The 20,513-nt window shown below is 38.2% G+C and overlaps 3 protein-coding genes across 3 annotated transcripts; 2 read left to right on the plus strand and 1 right to left on the minus strand.

The window, feature by feature from the left end:
* The first annotated feature begins 5,637 nt into the window (after positions 1-5,637).
* Positions 5,638-6,359, plus strand: pnx (posterior neuron-specific homeobox). Its single transcript, XM_033990020.1, has 2 exons — positions 5,638-5,755; positions 5,884-6,359. The coding sequence occupies exons 1-2, from the start codon at positions 5,638-5,640 to the stop codon at positions 6,357-6,359; spliced, it is 594 nt and encodes a 197-aa protein (XP_033845911.1).
* A 2,504-nt stretch (positions 6,360-8,863) lies between these two features.
* aebp1a (AE binding protein 1a) lies at positions 8,864-15,529 on the plus strand. Its single transcript, XM_033989730.2, has 20 exons — positions 8,864-9,383; positions 10,457-10,684; positions 10,768-10,827; positions 10,972-11,019; positions 11,088-11,147; positions 11,220-11,279; positions 11,781-11,858; positions 12,039-12,148; positions 12,213-12,352; positions 12,457-12,541; positions 12,621-12,765; positions 12,845-12,924; positions 12,989-13,112; positions 13,193-13,389; positions 13,497-13,670; positions 13,750-13,875; positions 13,957-14,203; positions 14,326-14,465; positions 14,600-14,699; positions 14,781-15,529. Exons 1-20 carry the CDS (start codon positions 9,161-9,163, stop codon positions 15,317-15,319), a joined length of 2,964 nt encoding a protein of 987 aa, XP_033845621.1. The 5' UTR covers positions 8,864-9,160; the 3' UTR covers positions 15,320-15,529.
* A 79-nt stretch (positions 15,530-15,608) lies between these two features.
* On the minus strand, positions 15,609-20,039 carry ddx56 (DEAD (Asp-Glu-Ala-Asp) box helicase 56). Its single transcript, XM_033989887.2, has 14 exons — positions 19,925-20,039; positions 19,576-19,737; positions 19,341-19,495; positions 19,093-19,263; positions 18,917-19,007; positions 18,580-18,821; positions 18,366-18,506; positions 18,129-18,242; positions 17,952-18,046; positions 17,795-17,868; positions 17,614-17,703; positions 17,426-17,531; positions 17,247-17,344; positions 15,609-15,893 (listed from the first exon to the last, which is right to left on the minus strand). Exons 1-14 carry the CDS (start codon positions 19,979-19,981, stop codon positions 15,822-15,824), a joined length of 1,668 nt encoding a protein of 555 aa, XP_033845778.1. The 5' UTR covers positions 19,982-20,039; the 3' UTR covers positions 15,609-15,821.
* Between the last annotated feature and the right edge of the window lie 474 nt (positions 20,040-20,513).

The raw sequence follows: 20,513 nt of genomic DNA on the forward strand, positions 1-20,513 counted from the left end.
GGTTTGTGACTGGGGCTCACTAGCGCCCCTTCTGGGATCCTGTCAAAACAGCAACATTGATAAAAAAATCGTAAAAAGATGTAAATAATCAGTTGTGCAAGCACATTATGTAACAAACACTGCACTGTTATCTGTTTTGTTCCGTTTTAGTCTCACTGAACCTTAGTGAGAACAGTGGTTATGGTCAACTTGAGACAGAAAAACCTACCACGTAGATCATAAAAACATTAGGCTATAAAAAGTTGTATCTAATCTATTGGATTGAACACACATTATCATGACCGTAGATTACTGGTAGATTGTGCAGTGTCATTTAAAGCTATGAAGATTTTTAATATCTTTGCCTTAGTGTAGGTCTAGACCTTTTTATTTTGCCATGCTGTTTATTTTCCTCTTTGTCCTCTACATTTCAGAATATTTCGCCACATATAAATGCTCACTAATCTTGTTGGCTCATATTTACCCAACAACAACAACATCATAGCAAACACCATGTTGAGATCTTGGAAAACAAGGAGATGGTTGGGCTTCCTATACAAATAACATTAGTTCTATCTAACACAGTGATCTATGCATTTGGAAACGATAGGCCTTGTGCAATCAAACTATAAATGGATTTACTTATAAATTCAAAATGTAATCTAGTTTTTTTCAGGGGAGTGCTGGTCACAGAAAGAATCCAGTTGTCCAGATTTTTAATGGAGGAGGAAAACAGGGTAGTGGGAGCAAAGGCAGACAAGGGGCAGATAAGCAAATTACACCGTTATGCTTTAGTACTATATACCAACAAACTATATGGATTTTTCACTTGAATTACATTACTGTTTTGATATATAGGCCTACATTTAGCCTGATGAGTCGACAGAAGAAACTGCAGGCTACTTCTCTGGCTCAGTTAAGTCCCAGTAACGATACATTTTTTACTCTCTACTTCATTTTATTTTTTTTTTATTTAGATATTTTTAAGGTTATGAGTAAGTCTGTAAGTATCAGTAGAAAGGATGTGCATTTATTTATTTTTGTTTTAAATATTGAGATTTTTTCCAGAAGTTACATCCAAATAATTACTCAGTTCTTGAGTATTAGGCTACTTAACCCAATTTTAACCTTTTTAAAAATTCTAATACCTAATATGAAATGCATAGTGCTGATGTATTATGCTGAATTTTCTTGGCAACAGAAAACATCTGTTTTCACCTACCCCCATCTCCTCCCACAACTCATGGTGTATGTAACTTGTAATTATTCAAAACATTCAGACTCTGTGTCATACATGTCTGGTTAAAAATAATGTATTTCAGATTACAATGATATTTACAACTTCATTAATACCCCCAAAAACACAACATGTGATACTGAAGAGCAATCATAGCTTTTGGTTTGACAGATGTGGAGAAATTATAACTTGGGCAACCTAATTTTCCTTAAATCCCAAGTGGATATTACAGTGTACTTTCAAGTGCAAATGGCCTTGTTTGTATTTTGCTTTTACAGTTTACTTAGAGGAAGGCTGTAAAATCTTTTGTTGTGACATGAGACCACCCCATGTAGTTTCTTCCAAGTCAAACGTTATTTCAAAGATTGTGGGGTCGTTCAAACACCAGTAAATGTTTGTCAGATACAAAGACAAGTGTGCCAGTAAGCATCTCACAAAAGAGCAAGAGAATGCTAAAGAGCACCACTGGATGCTGCCATAAATGCCTTTAAGTCATTGTTGAGAATATAATGCTTGTGTTTTCTCCTCCCCTTATCCTGTACTGTAGGCACTACATCTGTGAGACCAAAGGTTACGACAGTGATCAGCTGGTGTTTGCCTGAGGTTATTCTGTCACAATAGCGAAAACAAAGTACTATATACATTTTTTCCAGAAAACATTGTGATTAACAGTAATAGTGATGACCATTTTAAGCCACTCGTACTGTAACAAAGGCAATCAGCACACCCTTAATATTTTAAATTATGAGCAATAAATGAATGACACAAAGAAAAATAATAACAAAAATTCTGACTAATGGGCCAACTTGTGGTGAGCCTTCTTTTATTGCTCTGTATTAAGATAAAATGCAATAGTACAGCTGACAAATGTTCTTGTTTATGCTGACTTACAGTACATAGTTGAGGTTGAGAATGTTTTGCCCTAAATTGTGTGTCAGTTATGTAATAACAGTAATAACTATTTTATCATTCCTCTATCATTATCAAGATAAAAAGCATCATTCTTGTCATTCATTCACCATGTTGACAGTGGTGGAATGTTGCTAAATACAATAAAGAGTGTAATTATGTTTATTTATTTCTACATCTGACATCTCTGCTGATTAGTCTCCTCTGACTCTTTTGACTTCAGTCTGTGCTGTTTCACAAAGGCTGGGGTTAGACAGGGTCAAACATCTGCTAATTGTCCCAGTGTCCGGCCTCTCTCAGCTCAGACCTACAGCTCTGTGGTGGACTCTGCTGGAGGCGACGGTGGCAGCTGTCCCTACTTCTCCAGAGTGGATCATTTACAATCACTTTACACCGTGACCAACAACCTCGCTCATCTTTAACCACATAACTGTAATGGGATCTTAAACATTGGACTTTGTGAATTAACAGAGCTGTTCATGAGTCTAAAAGGTTCACATTATCTTTGATGTAATAATGACTTCAAAACAGGAAATAGTTTACAACCATTAGAAATATAGTTTTAAGTTGTTCAATGATCTTATAACACATGTCACTGTATGGATAGCCTAAAATCACATTAGTATTTAAAATGTCTGCGCCAAAAAAGGCAAAATACCCAGTAATTATAGATATATTAATCCTTAAACCAACTCATAAAAACTAGGCATATACAGTTCGAAACAGAAGTTTACATATGCATAAAAAGACGCATACGCTTTGTTTGTTTTTTTCTCACTTTCTGATATGAAATCAAACTAAACTTTTCTGCTTTAGGTCAATTAGGCTTACCAAAATAATTTCTATTTGCTAAATGCCAGAATAATGAGATAAAGATTTTTTAGATAATTTTTACTTTCTTCAAGTCGGATGTTTACATACATTTCATTAGTCTTTGGTACTATTGCATTTAACCTGTATGATTTGAATCAAACATTTTGGATATATTTTTCTATTTTTCCACAACTTTCTCAATAGTTGGTAGGAATTTTAGCCCATTCCTCCAGACAGAACTGGTGTAACTGAGCCAAGTTTGTAGACCACCTGGCCTGCACATGCCTTTTCAGGTCTGCCCATACATTTTCAATAGGATTAAGATCACGGCTTTGTGATGGCCACTCCAAAACATTGACCTTGTTATCCTTAAGCCACTTTGTAACCAGTTTGGTGGTAAGCTTCAGGTCACTGTCCATTTAGGAGACCCATGAGTGCCAAAGCTTTAACTTCCTGGCTGATGTCTTGAGATGCTGATTCAGTATTTTCATAAAATGTTCTTCCCTCATGATGCCATCTTTTTTGTAAAGTGCATCAGTTCCTCCTGCAGCAAAACAACCACAACCACAACATGATGCTGCCACCCCCGTATTTCACAGTTGGGATTGTGTTCTCGGGCTTGCCAGATTCTCCCTTTTCTCTCCCAAAGTAACAATGCTCATTATGGCCAAACAGTAACATTTTAGTTTTGTCAGACCACAGGACATGTCTCCAAAAATTAAGGTCTTTGTCCATGTGTGTATTTAAAACTGTAATCTGGCTTTTGTTATGTTTCTTTTGGCGTAATGGCTTCTTCCTGAGTGGCCTTTCAGCCCATGTCAGTACAGTCCTCGTTTTACTGTGGATAATGACAGACTCTTACTAGCTTCAGCCAGTATCTTCACAAGGACTTTTGCTTTTGTTCCTGGGTTTATATGCACATTTTGGACCAAAGCACATCTCTGGGACACAGAACCTGTCTCGTTCCTGAGCGGTGTGATGGCTGGACATTCCCATGGTGTTTATACTTGCATGTAATTGTTTGAACAGATGAACGTGGCACCTTTAGGCATCTGGAAATTGCACTCGAGGATAAACCAGACCTGTAACTTCTCTTCCTGATATCTTGGCTGATTTCTTTTGATCCAAAGGTGTGCCTCTAATTAACTCAAATGTTGTCAATAAACCTGTCAGAAGCTGCCAAAGATATGACATCATCTGGGTTTTCCCAAATTGTTTAAAGGCATAGTAACTTCTGACTTTGAAAAAAGTAATGAAAAATTGTGTAAAAAACAAACAAACAAAAAAACTTCTTTCATTATTGTGGCATTCAGCAAATGGAAATAATTTTGGTAATCCTAAGTAACCTAAAACAGGAAGTGCTTAGTCTGATTTCATGTCAGACAGTGAGGAAAAAAAAATATGTGTATGTATATTTACTATGTAAACTTGAATATTTAGCCATCATCTTTAACTATGGCAGTGGTGGAACGTAATGAAGTACAAGTAGTAAAGCACTGTGCTAAAGTACACATTTTTGGTATTTGTACTTTACTTAAGTAGATTTTAGTGGATACTTCTCACTTTTACTTCACGTTGTATGAGAGCAGGTATCTGTCTACTCCACTACATTTTTCAACAGGACTGAAAAGTTTGAGATCTGCCGAAAAGACTGAGGGGTTTATTTTTTAACATGTTTGTAGTTTGAGTAAATGATCAATTCAGTTGTTTCTGTTGAACAAAATTCACCACAAATTTTGTATCAATTAAAAAAAATGATGCTTCATTAGATCTCAAAATCTGATATACTTGAGTATTGTTTGCTCAGGTATTAACAAAATATTCTTCTTCTTCTTTCACCACTGAACTATGAGTTATGCGTGTACCCTAACCCAAAGTGAAGTTATTTTGTTCAGATTTTGTACTTTAAGCTTTAGTTAGTGCCAATAGTGTCCACTCACAGTCATGGGGCATGTCCTGACAATAGGCTATTTCCCCTTTAACTGCAGTAGTCTCCACCATCCACTTTGTGAGTGAATATAAAAGTATATATATAAAAAGTAGTTATACTGAATGATATTATCTTAACAAGTAATGGTAGTTTTCATTAAGTTTTCTATCAGTAGGCACATTCATTTGTTTAATGGTGAAAGTGCCGTGTAAAAGCGGATCAGGTGGCCCTCGTTTCTATTGCTCGCATAAAGTTGTAGTGTTTTCTAATTCAGCTCGTCTGCTTTGTGGAGATGTCAACCTCCGCAGGACAAATGGCGCTTTAGAAACCGGGACACAACACACAAGAGAGGAAAAGACGCAAACTTTCCCTTTGACGAGTCCATCAATTAACATAAGAAGGTGCGTTCACGTGTCTCACCAGCGTAAAATCTCACATTTGCAAATAATGACAAGCCAGGACACAATAACGAACACGAAGAAGAAGAAAGGAGGCACATTTTAACCAGATGCACGGCAATAAATAACCGCGTTCGTGTGCCTCCAGCTGAGAGGCTAAATTTACATTTTCAAGTGCCACACGGGGGTTCCACGGGGCAGGAGCGTGTCCGCGTGCCCCCGCCGAAATGGCACTGACTGATTGTTCTCTTTTTATTTTAAACACTTATTTGAATGGGGTTAATAGGCAGTGGCGTTTGGGACCTTCCTATAAAAGCTAAGAGTTGCTCTGGCACAGTGTCAACTGCTGAAGCCAGCGCGTGAACGCAAAGATGCAGACCGTGAAAGACGCGTGTGCGCACAGGACGTCCTTCTCCGTGGAGGACATCCTCGACCCGAGGAAATTCACGCGCAGAAGGCCGGATCAAGACGCTGCTTTGGAGATGGCAGGTATGACTATATTTTAATATAACCTAATGAATTAGGCCTACAATTACAGAAAGACATCCAGTACATTATCAGGTTTTCCACCATATCTTTGTCCAATTTTAACCACACGTGGGTACTTGTTTCTTTAGAACTTCAAACTCCAAAAGAGAACCAAGAGCCCAAGGCCTGTATGGTCCATGCCTCTTCAGATGACAGCAGCAGCCCTGACGAGGAGGAGGACCAAGATCCAAAAAACACAAAAATAAAGACCAAGAGCCGCCGTAACCGCACTGCGTTCACGTTGGAGCAGCTTGAGATCCTGGAGCACAGTTTTCAGAGGTGCCACTATTTGTCAGTGCTGGACAGACACAACATCGCCACTCACCTGCACCTATCTGAGACACAAGTGAAGATTTGGTTCCAAAATAGGCGTACGAAGTGGAAGAAAGAGAGGCAGCATGGCAAGGAGGGAGAGGACGAATACAGTGCCTTCATGCCAAACTCTTCCACCTTTCATCCATCAACATTCTACAGCTCTGTGCCCTATAACACACCGTACCGTCAGCAACGTACTGCAGTCCACGTGTTTGCACCCTCACCTTTGGTGACCTACTCCTATTACTAATGATGGACAATATCTGTGTGTGTGTGTGTGGGGGGGGGGGGGGGGGGGGGGGTATGTGGGTGTGTGCGGGGTGTGTGTGTGTGTGTGTGTGTGTGTGTTTATGTGTGTGTCAAATGGACCACAAAAATATGTTTAATATTTTTTGAATGAGGATATATAAATTATTTTGCTTACTTTGACACATTTAAAATATTTTAAATAAATTTGTATAATCACATGAAAAAGGCAAATGTTATTATTGAACAACACCTAATGAACATCATGATTAAATAAAGAGACAGACAATTCTAAAATGTTACGATAAAATATGATAAAAATGAGGGATAAAAACTCCCATACGTCCAGACAACTGTAGCAAAACTGGTCAAAGACACACAAGTTACTATGACTATAATACTAGTTTCTATACTGTGTGAGCATTCTTCAACTACTGCCATGAAGTTCACAGAAGATAAACTAAACAAATACTTTTCTACATTTCAATTGTAAAATATATATATATATATATATATATATATATATATATATATATATATATATATATATATATATATATATATATATATATATATATATATATATATATATATATATATATATATATATATTCCTTAACTTGTTACATTCATGTCCACTTACATATGACAGACTAGTCTACTCTGTTCACTGAAACATAGGCTAATTATATTTATACTAAAAAATCTGCTCAGTTTTTTTCCTCTTCTCTTTTTCTTTGTCTTTATTTTGGTTTATGGTTTTTGTTCCTGGTTGGGCACAAGCAGCAGATATGAGATACATAGAGGTATTTGCATAACTCATACTTATAGCAACATTAATGGTAACACACTAAATTGCACAATATAGATTAGATTATTAAAAACAAATGACTACACCTTTGTTTTGTTAAATGAACGTTTAAATAGCCAGAAAAAGGAATACTTAAAGGTGAACTGTCCCTGAGAGCTGGATGAAATTATTAGTGTTGTAGATGTTGCATTTGAGTTCCACTAATTTCTGTATTTTTGTATGTTTTTTCTGAACTTTTTTCTATAAACTGCCACTTAACTGACATACAATTATTTACTATTCCACCAAAATGGAGTCATATATCGAAAAACATTAAACAAACATGAAAACCTGTCACAAGCAATTTTAAAAAGACAATTCAAATATATGATGGGACTCTACAGATAGAGACAAAAGCTCTGAAAGTCAATCACATGTCTTAAATGCATACCTATGTGCTGAAGGGGGGATGAGGTTTTTTAAAATCACATCTGAAACACATCTTTAACCACCTACACACACATACACACACACACACATACACACACACACACCCACACACGCATGTTATTGGAAACAGATGGAAAGAAAGAAAACAGGGCTGTGTGAGTAGGAGGTCAGACAGGAGAACAAGTGAACTTCAAGGCCAAAGAAACAGTCATCCGGCTCAGCTTCAGTCCTAACATCGAGTGCTCGTAAACTACATGATAGCCCCAAGTCTAAAGATATCATGTTATTTTCCACTACGATTGATTTTAAAGCATGTGGAAAACCGGAAGCATTATCAAGGTAATCACAAACACGGTCAGATGTGGTCAGCCTGATCATTTTGGAAAATTGAAGACTGCTTTGTTATTATATTACGTAAAGTAAAAGTCTGATTATTTATTAATGGTACGCTGCTTTTTCTGGTGGGGGATCCAACACTTGCTTATCTCTATGGAGATATTACATTTTAAATGTATTATTATTATTATTATTATTATTATTATTATTATTATTATTATTATTATTATTATTATTATTATTATTATTATCATCATAACAGTGTTTCTCAAACTGTGGTATCTGGGGCCCTCTTCAGTTAAATTATTTGTTATCTATCTATCTATCTATCTATCTATCTATCTATCTATCTATTTATCCACCTTTAATTTATTCAGGCTTAAAAAAAAGCTTTAAAACTCTCAACAAATCTGAATTTGTCTTGATGGTGTCACCTGTTTGTTTACATGGAGTTTGATAAGTTTGCCAAACTGGAACACTTTAGGCAAAGCAATAACATCTCCAAAGAGACACGTTCCACCACCAAAGGATTTACACAGAGTATTTGTGGTCAAATGTTGACCAGTAAAAGACTTCAATGATGTTGGCTTACATAAGCTGTTACAAAGATGACTGTTTTGTGTAGTTTAGTGGCAAAAACACAAACTTAAAAATATATATTTCAGTGGAAAGCAAACACACTTGAACCTGATTGAGATGGTGGATTGAGATCATTGATCAATAGTGCATTTGAAAAATAATAAAGAAATATTAAATAAATTATAAGTGTAATTGTAAATTTGCTCCAATCACAATTTCCTCTTAAGCAGACAGTCTATGGGAGCAGCCCATTGGGGTGAGTGTACTCCCCCACCTCCTCTTGTTTCCATGGAATGCGTGTGTGTGTCAGAAGCTCCACCCCTCCGTGCAAACCAGGGAGAGGGGAAGGGGGTGCAGGGCCATGAGGGAGAGATGTGAGTCCAGGCTGGGACGGGGCTGGGAGTTTGCCCTGGACTGATGCATTTCCTTTTCTTCAACAGTGCCAAAACTGACACTTTTATTCCTCTGTCCATGCACCAGTGAGACTCTGTAGTGTTCATCTTTTCTTCTCTGAGGACTTTGAAGACTTCCTCTGTAGCCTGGAGACCAGAGTGTTCATCTGCAGGTCAGATGTTGTAACACTAGACAGCTGGCGCTACTTTAAGGTTTCATTTCCAGTCTCTTCATTTCTCTCAGCAACAACTGGGGAAATGAGGGCGCATGTAATGGTGCTTCTGGTGCTGGCCTTAGCCCTGACCTGTGCCCTGGTTAGCTCTGAAGAACAAACAAAATCTACCAACGTCAGAGGTCAGCTTCAGGTGAGTGAGGCTCAGAGTCTGACCGAGGAGCACATGTCAGATGAACCAACTCAAGTGGACATGCCCGAGACCACAAAACCAAAAAAGAAGAAAACTCCAGAGGAGATAGAAGCAGGTAAGTGTCAACTTTCTCCCACTCCATGATAAATTACTTACAAGTTATTCTTGGACTGAGTATTGATTGAAATGATAAAAAGAAACCTGGTGATTTCACAGTTTTCACTGTTCCCACATCTGCAAACTACTCATCTCATCAAAAATGTACTTTTGAGACCAAACATGAGCAACAACTAAAACATTTCCTTTAAATGTGGAGCACTGGATTTGCACCATGTTTTTGGTTGTGGTTAATAGTACTGATGTTTTTACTCTAGACTTTCCACTGCATAAAGCAAAACCACAAAGACAGCAGTCCAACCACTTATAGGCAATTTAAGCTCCTCAAAAACCCCATGATTATCTCAGCCTCCTGAGGACCATACAATTTAAACACTTGTTTATATCTCATGGATTTTTGCTGCATAAGCAAATTTAGTAGACCTAGTTTATTACTGTTCAGCTGTTGAGCAATGAATGACTTTATACAGCGGCCTGTGGGAATCGTGGACCGCTATGAGATAAAGGTAAATGAACATGTCTGTAGTTTCTTTAATTTTCTTTCATTGTAGGACAGTTTGTACAATACAACTGCATATAGTAAAAAATATGTTTTTTAAAAGCTTAATTTTGATTCAGTTTATATCATGCTAAGAAAACAAAATGTTTCTTTGCTGACCAACTGTCATGATGTTTTTTTAGTAAAACTGTATGGATGTACAAAAAGTTGAAAATGTATCAACGAAATTATCTTTCTCAATTTTTAAAGTGTTATTTAAAAAATGTTATTCACCACCCACCCAACAAGTAAATGTTGGTAAGACCTAACGAATAAACAGAAGTGAAGCTGTGTTGAAATACAACTTTTACTATTGCAGCAGCACATAGTGAAAAGACATTTAAAAAAACATGGAAAGTTTGTACAATGAATGACTTTATTGGGTCTCGGCTTAAGTTCTTCTACTCCTTCCTTTGGTCCTGACCCAAAGTAACAAATGTTGTGGCTGAGTCAGAAAATCCCAGTTGCCTGTATGTCCACTTCAACTTTAACTGTGAACAACCTGAACAAAGTTACACTTAATTTTCCTGCAGCAAGGGCACAAAAGGCAGCAGAGAAGGAGGCCAAGGCCAAGAAGCAGAAAGGTCCAAAGCCCACCAAAAAGCCAAAAGCTCCCAAACCAACCAGGAAACCCAAAGCACCAAAACCCACAAAAAAACCTAAGACCCCAAAAAAACTGAGGACCACAACTGCTCCCGTGGAGGTCCGACTGACAACAGAGGGACAGCAACAGCTCACCACTGACTACAACCATCACACATGTAAGCCCACTATTCAAACACTGTGTTGTGTTAATGATAAATAAATGAGCAACTGCAACTGAAACACAACTAATGTTTTACAGTTATTGATACTGTGACCATAAAGGCACCAATATGGGAAGAGCCGGAAGAGCCAGATCTGGGTAAAACTCTTCAATTTACATGCATTGAATTTTATATATCTGACATACCATATGAGGACACAAGATCGACCTGAACAATTGTTGATAAACTTGTATGAACGTGAGTATAAAACAACTCTCTATTAATTTAATTTTCATAAATAGTGCGTAAGAAGCAGACTACCACCACAGAGATCATCATGTACATACCAGGTACTGTTATGTAACTCAGAAAGCTACTAAATCTGTTGAAGAAGTTTACTAACCCCCATCTTTTTTAGAAGAAACAACTGGTGTTCCATTTGTAGGCCCATGGTATGAAGAATATGACTATGATGACTGTAAGTTTTATCAGTATATTTTTGCGCAATGAGTCAGTGTTATCTCATGATGAAGTACTATCGCTTTTACAGTGGCAGCCAAAAAGCAAGAAGAAGAGGAAGAGAGAGCACGAAAGGAAAAGGCTGAAAAAGGTAGAATACTATAAGACTGTAATATAGGTTTACTCAAGATGGTTCATTTATTATGTTAAACCAACTTTGAAAAAGTGGGGGATTGGTTGATTCAAATGAAACATGGTTTGCTTTGGCGAGTCTCCCTGATTAAAAAGGGGGCAGCCACATGTGATTCTTTTACAGAGGAGCAGGAATGTTATTGATAAACATAATATTTTTTTAATCTATGTTTGAACAGTCATGACACAAACAGAGCATTCAGTTTTCAAAAGGGTCTATGCTCAAATAATTTACAGTAAACAGTTTGTAATCATATTTTACCAAGAGCAAATGTGCCTTATTGCATGTCATTGTATACGCATAAATGTACCAGTTCACAAAGCATGTTTTGTTTCGTTTAACTCTCTAATAACTTTCAGTGCTGGCCTAAAATGGCTTTTTGAAACAGGGCCAATAGCAGTATACACTACTGCTCCAGGTTGTTTTAAACTTATTGATTTTCCACATGTGTCTTTTCAGCTGAGCGACTGCGGAAGCAGTGGGAGGAGGAAGAGGAGGAGAGACTCAAGCAGGCAGCTATCCCATTGGAGCCCAAAAGTGAGTAGCATTTCATAAACAAATGAAAAAGCATTGTTGGACATGGAATTTGTGCTTAAACAACACAGAAGGCAACATTTTATGCCATGTAAAATTTTACAATGAACAGCACCATGTTGCCCCAGAGATTGTTTCTGATAAGTAATTAGAGCTGAGATCCTGAGTTTTTTTTCTGTCTAGAATGTCCTCCTTTGGGTCTGGAGTCTCACCGTGTGGATGACGACCAGTTACTGGCTTCATCACAGTCACATCATGGCTTTGCAGCACAGAGAGGCCGCCTCAACATGCAGGTATACAAGTCTCCTTTCACTTCACAACTTTAACGATAACACATTAACAGGCAGCTTTGTGAAGGGATCTGAAAGTGAAGATGACATGTATGGAGGTGCGTGGTGTGCTGAACCTGAAGAGAAAAGCCACTGGTTTGAGGTTGATGCTCGCAAAGAAGTGGAGTTTACTGGTGTGATCACACAGGGCAGGAACTCAGAGCTACAGTGAGTGGGATACATCACATAAGAATTATTAACCGACACTTTTGCAATAAGTGCATTTTCTGCAGGTAATAACAGTGTCTTTTATTTGTTTATTCCATTTCCAGCGAGGACTTTGTGTCTTCTTACTTTGTGGCTTTCAGTAATGACAGCCGTGACTGGACTGTGCTTCATGATGGCTATGCTGAATGGGTGAGTAAGAACGTTTTTAACCCAAACTTGTAATTCTGACCTGTTCTTATGCATTTATGTCAATGGTCCTTGTTTTTAGTTGTTTTATGGAAATGTGGATAAGGACACACCTGTGATGAGTCAGTTTTCTGCACCTGTTGTGGCTCGTTACATCCGCATCCTTCCTCAAAGTTGGAATGGCAGTCTGTGTCTCCGAGCAGAGATAATGGCCTGTCAGCTACCAAGTCAGTACAACATACAATTTTATTACTTTTATTAACCCCTTGAAGCAAGAGACAGAAGCTATATGCTCTATTGATTTAGGCAGCTATCCAAGTGAGAATGAAGTCAATGTATCAGATGACCTGGACTTCAGACACCACAACTACAAAGAGATGAGACAGGTAAATGTTTAAAATTGTGGCCATTTACCATTTGTTAAATTAAAATCACTGCTTTGTTTTCCAGATGATGAAAGTAATAAATGAAGAGTGTCCAAATATCACCAGAATCTACAATATTGGTAAAAGCTCACAGGGGCTTAAGATATATGCCATGGAAATTTCAGATAATCCAGGAGAGCATGAGACAGGTAACATTATATAGCTTCTATTAATACATCATCAGTTAGTGGAGGTGGCTTTTAACTACACTTAATTCTGTTCCTGTTAGGGGAACCAGAGTTTCGTTATACTGCAGGTCTCCATGGCAATGAGGCCCTCGGAAGAGAATTAGTTCTTTTACTGATGCAGTTTTTGTGCAAAGAGTATAACGATGACAACCCCAGAGTGCGCCGCTTGGTGGACAGCGTGAGAATACACCTTGTGCCTTCACTGAACCCAGATGCATATGAGCTTGCTTTTGAAATGGTATGTCTAATGCATTACATAATGGAGAAAATGTGAAGTTTAACTTTGGGGTCGGCTGGTTTACAATAACAAGTAGCAACGAGTGCACGTAAAATTCTGATTTCTAGGGATCCGAGATGGGCAACTGGGCACTGGGTCACTGGACTGAAGAAGGCTATGACATCTTCCAGAACTTTCCAGATCTTAACAGCATCCTTTGGGGTGCAGAGGACAGAGGATGGGTCCCTCGTATAGTTCCCTATAATCACATACCCATCCCAGAAAACTACCTCAATGGCTCAGTAAGCTTTAAAGACACTATTGTGGACTGTGGATATAAGTAAATACCATAACAAAATATCTTTCTCCCCCTTCTTTTAGGTTGCTGTTGAGACAAGAGCCATTATTTCCTGGATGGAACGTAATCCATTTGTCTTAGGTGCAAATTTACAAGGAGGAGAAAAAATGGTTGTGTATCCATTTGATATGCAAAGACCACCCATTTCTGTGAGTTTTGTGTGTGTACATTTCCTTGTGCCTTGGATATTGTTGCCTGTTGATCACTTTCTCTTATTAATACTTTTGCAGCTGACAGACAATCGTCGATGGAGAAACAATGCTGAGATGAATGAGGAAACTTGGGCTCGTATCCAGCTTCAGAATCAAGGCGCCCTGCGAGAAACCCCTGATGATGCAATGTTTCGCTGGTTGGCCATGTCTTATGCTCACAGCCATCTGACTATGACAGAGACCTACAGAGGCTCATGCCATGGAGATGACATCACAGCGGGACAGGGCATCATCAACAGGGCTAGCTGGAAGCCAGTTGTAGGCAGTAAGTGGCCACTTACACTACAATATAGGCTCAACAGTAATGAGAAAAAAATGACAACTATACAAAAAAGTATATAGATAAGTATATAGATGAGGTGCCAATTTTTTTCTGTTTATGTACAGGTATGAATGACTTCAGCTACCTTCATACAAACTGCTTTGAGCTGTCCATCTTCCTCGGATGTGACAAGTTTCCCCATGAGAGTGAACTGCCTCTGGAGTGGGAGAACAATCGTGAGAGTTTGCTCTCTTTTATAGAACAGGTGTGACTGCATTTTATGATTTCAATGAGAAAATAAAAATGTTGCATTTGAAGCAATATAGCCTGTTTTATGAATGATAAATCATTAAAATACTTCAACTTTATATACACCATCTTTTTTTTGCATTTTCAAAGGTACATAGAGGCATAAAAGGTATGGTGAAAGATACAGAAGGCAACCCTCTGGCCAATGCTACAATCACAGTGGAGGGCATTAGGCATGACGTCAGAACAGGTACAATTCTCACTTTTCATTGCGTAACAACAAGCAATTCCACTTATCATTTTGTTTCTGATTTAAATCTTTTTACTTTAGCGGCAGGTGGTGATTACTGGCGCCTCTTGAACCCTGGCGAGTACAAGGTAACAGCTAAAGCAGATGGCTACACCCCTCAGACCAGACTCTGCATGGTGGGCTATGACTCTGGGGCTTCTCCATGTAGCTTCACTTTACCTAAATCTAACTGGAACCGCATCAAGAAAATCATGGCACTTAACGGCAACAGACCAATTCGACTCGTCACAAAGAAAGTGGCCACAACAGCAACCCCATTTGTGCCCACCACAAAGGCTCATATTGACCCTGAAAGGGCGGAGAGATTGAGACGCCTCAGACAGCTGCGCTTACGCAGACTGCGCTTGCAAAGACTAAGAGGCAAACTGAACACTACTCCTACAACCACGACCACCACGACCACCACACCCCCTACAACCACACCTGACCTTGAAGGTACTACATCCTGGTATGACCCCTGGTTTTCAGTCGACAACTGGTTAACCGAAAACCCTTTTGATGGCTTTAATTTAGAGTCTGCACCAACACAAGACTATCCTTTTGAATTTTCTATTGACTGATTCTCTAAAGTTCTTTACATGCCAATAAAGTAATTATTCTTTTAAACATACACAACGGGTTACCAAGCCTATGCCTGTGTTCAGTGGCACAATTCACCAAGATAAATATTTGTGTACGTTAGTGGAGAGAATATATCTGAAGATATCTGCTGAGCAGACTGTATTTGGTTTTTAGTGAAAATATAAATCTGTACAAAATAAAACACAATTGCAAATATGTGTGTCCAAGATCAAATGATGTCCTTTTATAAAAGTGATTTAATTTGAAGAAATAGACAACAATTTTATTATAAACAATATCAAATACATTTTTATTGAACATGGTCCAACAATAGTCAGATGAGGCTTAAGAGTGAATTAACAAAGGTTTTACTGAAAAATGTAATATTTTTCTTTTTCAAAGACAAAACAAAACTAATTGCAGAAGTGATTAATAAGTTGTTGTTTTTTTCTTTTAACATCCACTCACTTCCATTCCACAGCAACTGCAGCTTCAACTGGTTCACTTTGATTTTTTGTTTCTTCCTCCAGCATACCGGAAAGTCTTCAATGGATTTTTCCCTTTAATGTTTTTCTACATAAAACAAGGTTTGAATTTTAATGGAAGGTTCATACCATAATAATTTATCTATGTCACCTACACCTTATCCCCACCCACAGCTCTGTACTTACTTTAAGTACAGAGCTGTGGGTGGGGATAGGTAACATAGGTAAAGCCCCCATTCCTGTTCAAAGATGGACTGTTTTTCCTAACAAAAATTGCCTCCCCTCTCAAACCTTTTCTTTTCTATGGTCAAGATACAGTACCTCATTACCTTCAAAGAAGTTATTAGTGGCTTTGAGATTGAGTTGTGCAGCAGATTGGGGTCCCAAGCTACTCTTGCAGCGGTGTTGTTACATTCTCTTATGGAGTGGCCATTTTGTTTCTCTAATGTAACGCTCACTGCACTCTTCACTACACTGAATGAAGTAGACCACATTGCTTTGTTTGTGGCTGGGAGAACCAGTTTCTGTCTTAAAGTGTTTGTAGGGTTGAACATGCATATGTTGTTCTTCTTTCAATTTTCCCTCTGTATTTGTGAGAACCACTTCAGTTGAGTTATTCAAACATTAAAACACAAGCGGTTCCTACAAGCACAGAGGGAAGAAACACTTTAAGACAGAAACTGGTTCACCCAAAGGACAAACCCCCAAGCCACAAACAAAACTATGTGATCTACTCCATTCCTTCACTGCAGTGAGCATTACATTGGAGAAACATAACAGCCATTCCATAAGAGAATGTAACATTACCGTCACAAGAGCAGCTTGGGATAACAATCTGCCGTAAATCTCCATCTCAGAGCCACTAACCAATCCTTTGAAGATAGTGAGGCACAGACCTTAGCCGCGAGGAGAAATGGTTTGAGAGGGAAGTTAAAGAGGCATTTTTTGTTAGGAAAAACAATCCTACTTTGAACAGGAATGGGAGCCTTAGACATAATTTATCTCCTATTTTTAACTCTATCCTCAGACCTAAATCAAAATAAGGAAAACAAAAGTCACAGCCAGTGTGCTAATAGGTGTGAGGGCACCCATTAGGGGCCTGAACAATCATGCAAAATATGAGTCAGGCACAGTTCACATTTAGTGTAGTTCAAAAGACCTAGCTAACAAACAGATATAACTACACTGAAACTAACACACCTATTTGTAAACAGCTTCTATCTGAAGGGAGGATCTAAGCCATAGTCCACCAGCAATCTGACCAGAACTGAAGAAACGGCTTGAATAAGCAGCGAAAAGTCTTCAGTTGAAACTTTTTTTTTCCAGTTGACAGAATTAAATTGTCTTTTGCTATATAATATGTCTTCTTTAAATATAATATGTATAATGGTCTGACAAATGCATGCAAATAATGGTCTTTATATTATATTAATGTCCTCACCTTAAAACTTGCTTTGATAAGACCATCAGTTCTAGGTTTATTCCTCTTCCTTCTCCTTCCCGACAATGGATTGACAATGCCTCTCAATGTTTGAGGAACTGCAAACCAACAAGTCAAGTTTATTACAACCAAACGCATCTGATGACAATTTATTTTTTATTGCTCCTCGAGTCTCTTACTGAGATAATCTGGAACATTTTTCATGTGTGGTTGTATAACAGCAGGATGGAGGTCCTTGTCATGTCGTAGCAGCTGCAAGTCTCTAGGGTTATCTTCAAAGTAAGTCTGAATGAAAAGTATGATACTTTTGTTAGAAATTATCAAAAAAAATTTGCACTTCAGCAGTATTGATAAAAATGCACTGTACCTTTAGTTTTTCAGAATTTAGAAGTTCTTCTTTGATCTCTTTAAGTCTAGCCTCCTTTACCGCTTGCTTTGTCACTGAACGCATGGCATCCTAACAGCAAACAGTTTTAGAGGCAGCTGTGAATGTCTAGAATGTAGCAAAAGCGTAAATGGATGAGGAAAGAGCCTAAAATTTCTCTCACCTGACATCTATAGCGAAAACCTTCAATTTCCTCCATCTTGAATTCATATGGTTTTAAAACACAATCTGCATTATCTAAACAAACAAAAGTAGGATTTTGTTTTTCAAACAATTGGTGTCATTAGTCAAGTATTATATTTTTCAAAGAAAGTTTGTACCTCCTTTTAAAACCTCTTCTACTTCTGCCAGCAGAGGCATCTCGGTGTGAGAAATAAAAGAGAGAGCAGTTCCAGGATTGTCTGCTCGAGCAGTCCTAAACAAATAAAACCACAGCTCTGATTACAAATAATTACAAACAAGTCAGTGATGAACTACACATTTAAAAAGATACATACCTTCCTACTCGATGAATATAAGACTCCACTGTTGTTGGAAAGTCAAAGTTGATAACATTGGCAATGTTTTGGAAGTCAACACCTCTGGACACTCCATATTCCTTGTCTTTATTTCTTTAAAAAAAAAAAAAGAAGACTTTTTGAGTTTAGTTTATGTAACTGACTCAGACATAACACGAACTAAGCTGCCAAACTACTATACAAGTATAGCTGCTTGTTCCACTAAATACAACTCACTTTGACCCCTTCCCTGTGGCTCGCTTCTTTCCTTTGCCTGCAGTCACTTGTGATGCATTACTGGGCTCAGCCAAACTCTCTTCATCAGTGGCAATTATGTAATCATAAAAACCTCGGTTGAATTGTGTGATAATGTGGCACCTGAAGAAGAAAAAACTAAAGTTAGCCTGTCACAAGTCAGGAATTATCACATGTTTGTTTTTTTTGTTCAGACCTGGACTGTACAGGTAGCTCAGAGTTCAACACACACGCAGGAATACCAAATTGTTCAAGAAACAGTTTGACTCGGTAGCATCTGTCCACGTCTCCCACAAACAGAAGAGTCTTCCCCTGAACTAAGCGGAGCTTCAAGAGTGTGTAAATTAGCAGGAATTTGTCTTCCTCTTCACATTTGATACTGTACTGCTGCAGCTGGCTGCTGTCTGGGAGTTGAGAGCCTTGCAGTTTCAGAATCACCTGCGAGGTCAACCAAAAGCCATATTTTAGTCAGAGACGTACATGGCAGTTTCATTCATTTGAAAAGAATGACAACAATATGACACTGGGATTACCGGGTTGTGCAATAGCAGCTCCTTTAAGGCCTGCACATCTTCACTGAATGTAGCCGACATCAGAAATGACTGGTAGATATTTGGCAAATGACTGTTTTGTACAGAATCATAGTAAGCTTTTGTTATGGTATGTTATAATGCAAAAATGATAGAAAGGCTAGGCATGTCCCACTCACCAAAGTAAATTTTTCAAATCTGCCTCAAAACCAAATGAAAAAAGCAGGTCAGCCTCATCTACAACCACCATCTCAACTGATGAATGCAGGACAAGGTTTTGTGCGTTCAGGTGTGCAAGTACACGTGACGGAGTGCTCACCACCACATCTGGTTTCTCCATCAGGATAGGTCTGGACAAAAAAATATATATATTTAGGTCAATGCATGGATTTACTATGAACTTGTATGGATGAAGCAATATGCACACCTTTGAGTTGACAGGTCTGTTGTGCCAGAGATGTCAGCCACTCTAACATCCCTAGAGCAGTAGGCGGTTAACTCTCGTATCATCATCTGAACCTGGTGACCCAGCTCCTTGGTTGGCACAAGGATCAGTGCTCTTACATCCTGCTCCCGGACGCTCTAAACAGATGACATGATTCCCAAAGATCCAAACATTCCTACACCAAATAGTTACATGCTGCTACCTTGCCATTGCATACCTGTTTGGAGTCTAGTAGACGTTGTATCACAGGTATCGCATAAGCGGCTGTTTTTCCAGAACCAGTTCGAGCCCGAGCCAAAATGTCTTTTCCTTCTAGTGCCAGAGGAATAGCTTTCTCCTGGATTAAGGTGGGCTGCGACCAGCCTAGGTCTGCGATCGCCTGCATGGCAAAATACCAATAGGTTGGTTAGCCCACAACATGTTTTAAATGAGTTAACACAATAAACAAGTAATAGCATACTGTAAACATCGACTTGAACTAGGCTTGACAGAAGCATTTTAAAAACACAATTGACTCCCATTTCGTTTCTGTTAGCGCTTTATCTATCGCTTTCACAAACTTGTACCTTCAAAACGCGATCATCTAATCCCATTTCATGAAATTGTAACCTCTCTTCTGCCATAATTGCACCATAAACTATTCAGTAAACACGTGCGTCGCATATATTTTACGTAAGCAACGTGGGCGGGGCGTGGGGGGACACGCTACTGGCATGAAAAAAACAGGATAGGGTAATGCCTTTTGCTATCTTAAAGCTTTTTTTCTTTCTTTTTTAAAAATTATTATTATTATTATTATTATTATTATTATTATTATTATTATTATTATTATTATTATTATTATTATTATTAAACGTTATTATTACAAAAACACGTTGAGGTAATAACATATAAGCAATCAACTTCGGGAACACAGCTTCTGCAAGGCACAAAAAGGAGCACACAATATCCAGACCAGAGAGCCAAAATCAAAACAAAAGGACCTGAGACATCGAACACATTTTTTTTTTTCGCACAGACAGATTTAAGCAATTTCAAGGTGCTATCTTAAAGCTGTCTCGAGTTGGATTGGGGTCACTCCTACAGCTTTCAGAAAGATCGAGTTTTGTGGCTATGTTTACCTATTTTCAGATCATAAACTTTTTCTCATCTAAA

Source organism: Periophthalmus magnuspinnatus, chromosome 23, assembly GCF_009829125.3.
Source record: "Periophthalmus magnuspinnatus isolate fPerMag1 chromosome 23, fPerMag1.2.pri, whole genome shotgun sequence".
In the NCBI taxonomy this organism is placed as follows: domain Eukaryota; kingdom Metazoa; phylum Chordata; class Actinopteri; order Gobiiformes; family Gobiidae; genus Periophthalmus; species Periophthalmus magnuspinnatus.

Coding starts and splice junctions, on each gene's coding strand:
- pnx (XM_033990020.1), top strand. CDS start 5,638: ATGCAGACCGTGAAAGACGCGTGTGCGCACAGGACGTCCTTCTCCGTG. Junction 5,756..5,883: donor CGCTGCTTTGGAGATGGCAG/GTATGACTATAT, acceptor TTGTTTCTTTAG/AACTTCAAACTCCAAAAGAG.
- aebp1a (XM_033989730.2), top strand. CDS start 9,161: ATGAGGGCGCATGTAATGGTGCTTCTGGTGCTGGCCTTAGCCCTGACC. Junction 11,020..11,087: donor GATCATCATGTACATACCAG/GTACTGTTATGT, acceptor CATCTTTTTTAG/AAGAAACAACTGGTGTTCCA. Junction 13,390..13,496: donor ATGAGCTTGCTTTTGAAATG/GTATGTCTAATG, acceptor TCTGATTTCTAG/GGATCCGAGATGGGCAACTG.
- ddx56 (XM_033989887.2), bottom strand. CDS start 19,981: ATGGCAGAAGAGAGGTTACAATTTCATGAAATGGGATTAGATGATCGC. Junction 18,507..18,579: donor GAGCTACCTGTACAGTCCAG/GTCTGAACAAAA, acceptor TTTCTTCTTCAG/GTGCCACATTATCACACAAT. Junction 17,345..17,425: donor AAATGTTCCAGATTATCTCA/GTAAGAGACTCG, acceptor GTTGGTTTGCAG/TTCCTCAAACATTGAGAGGC.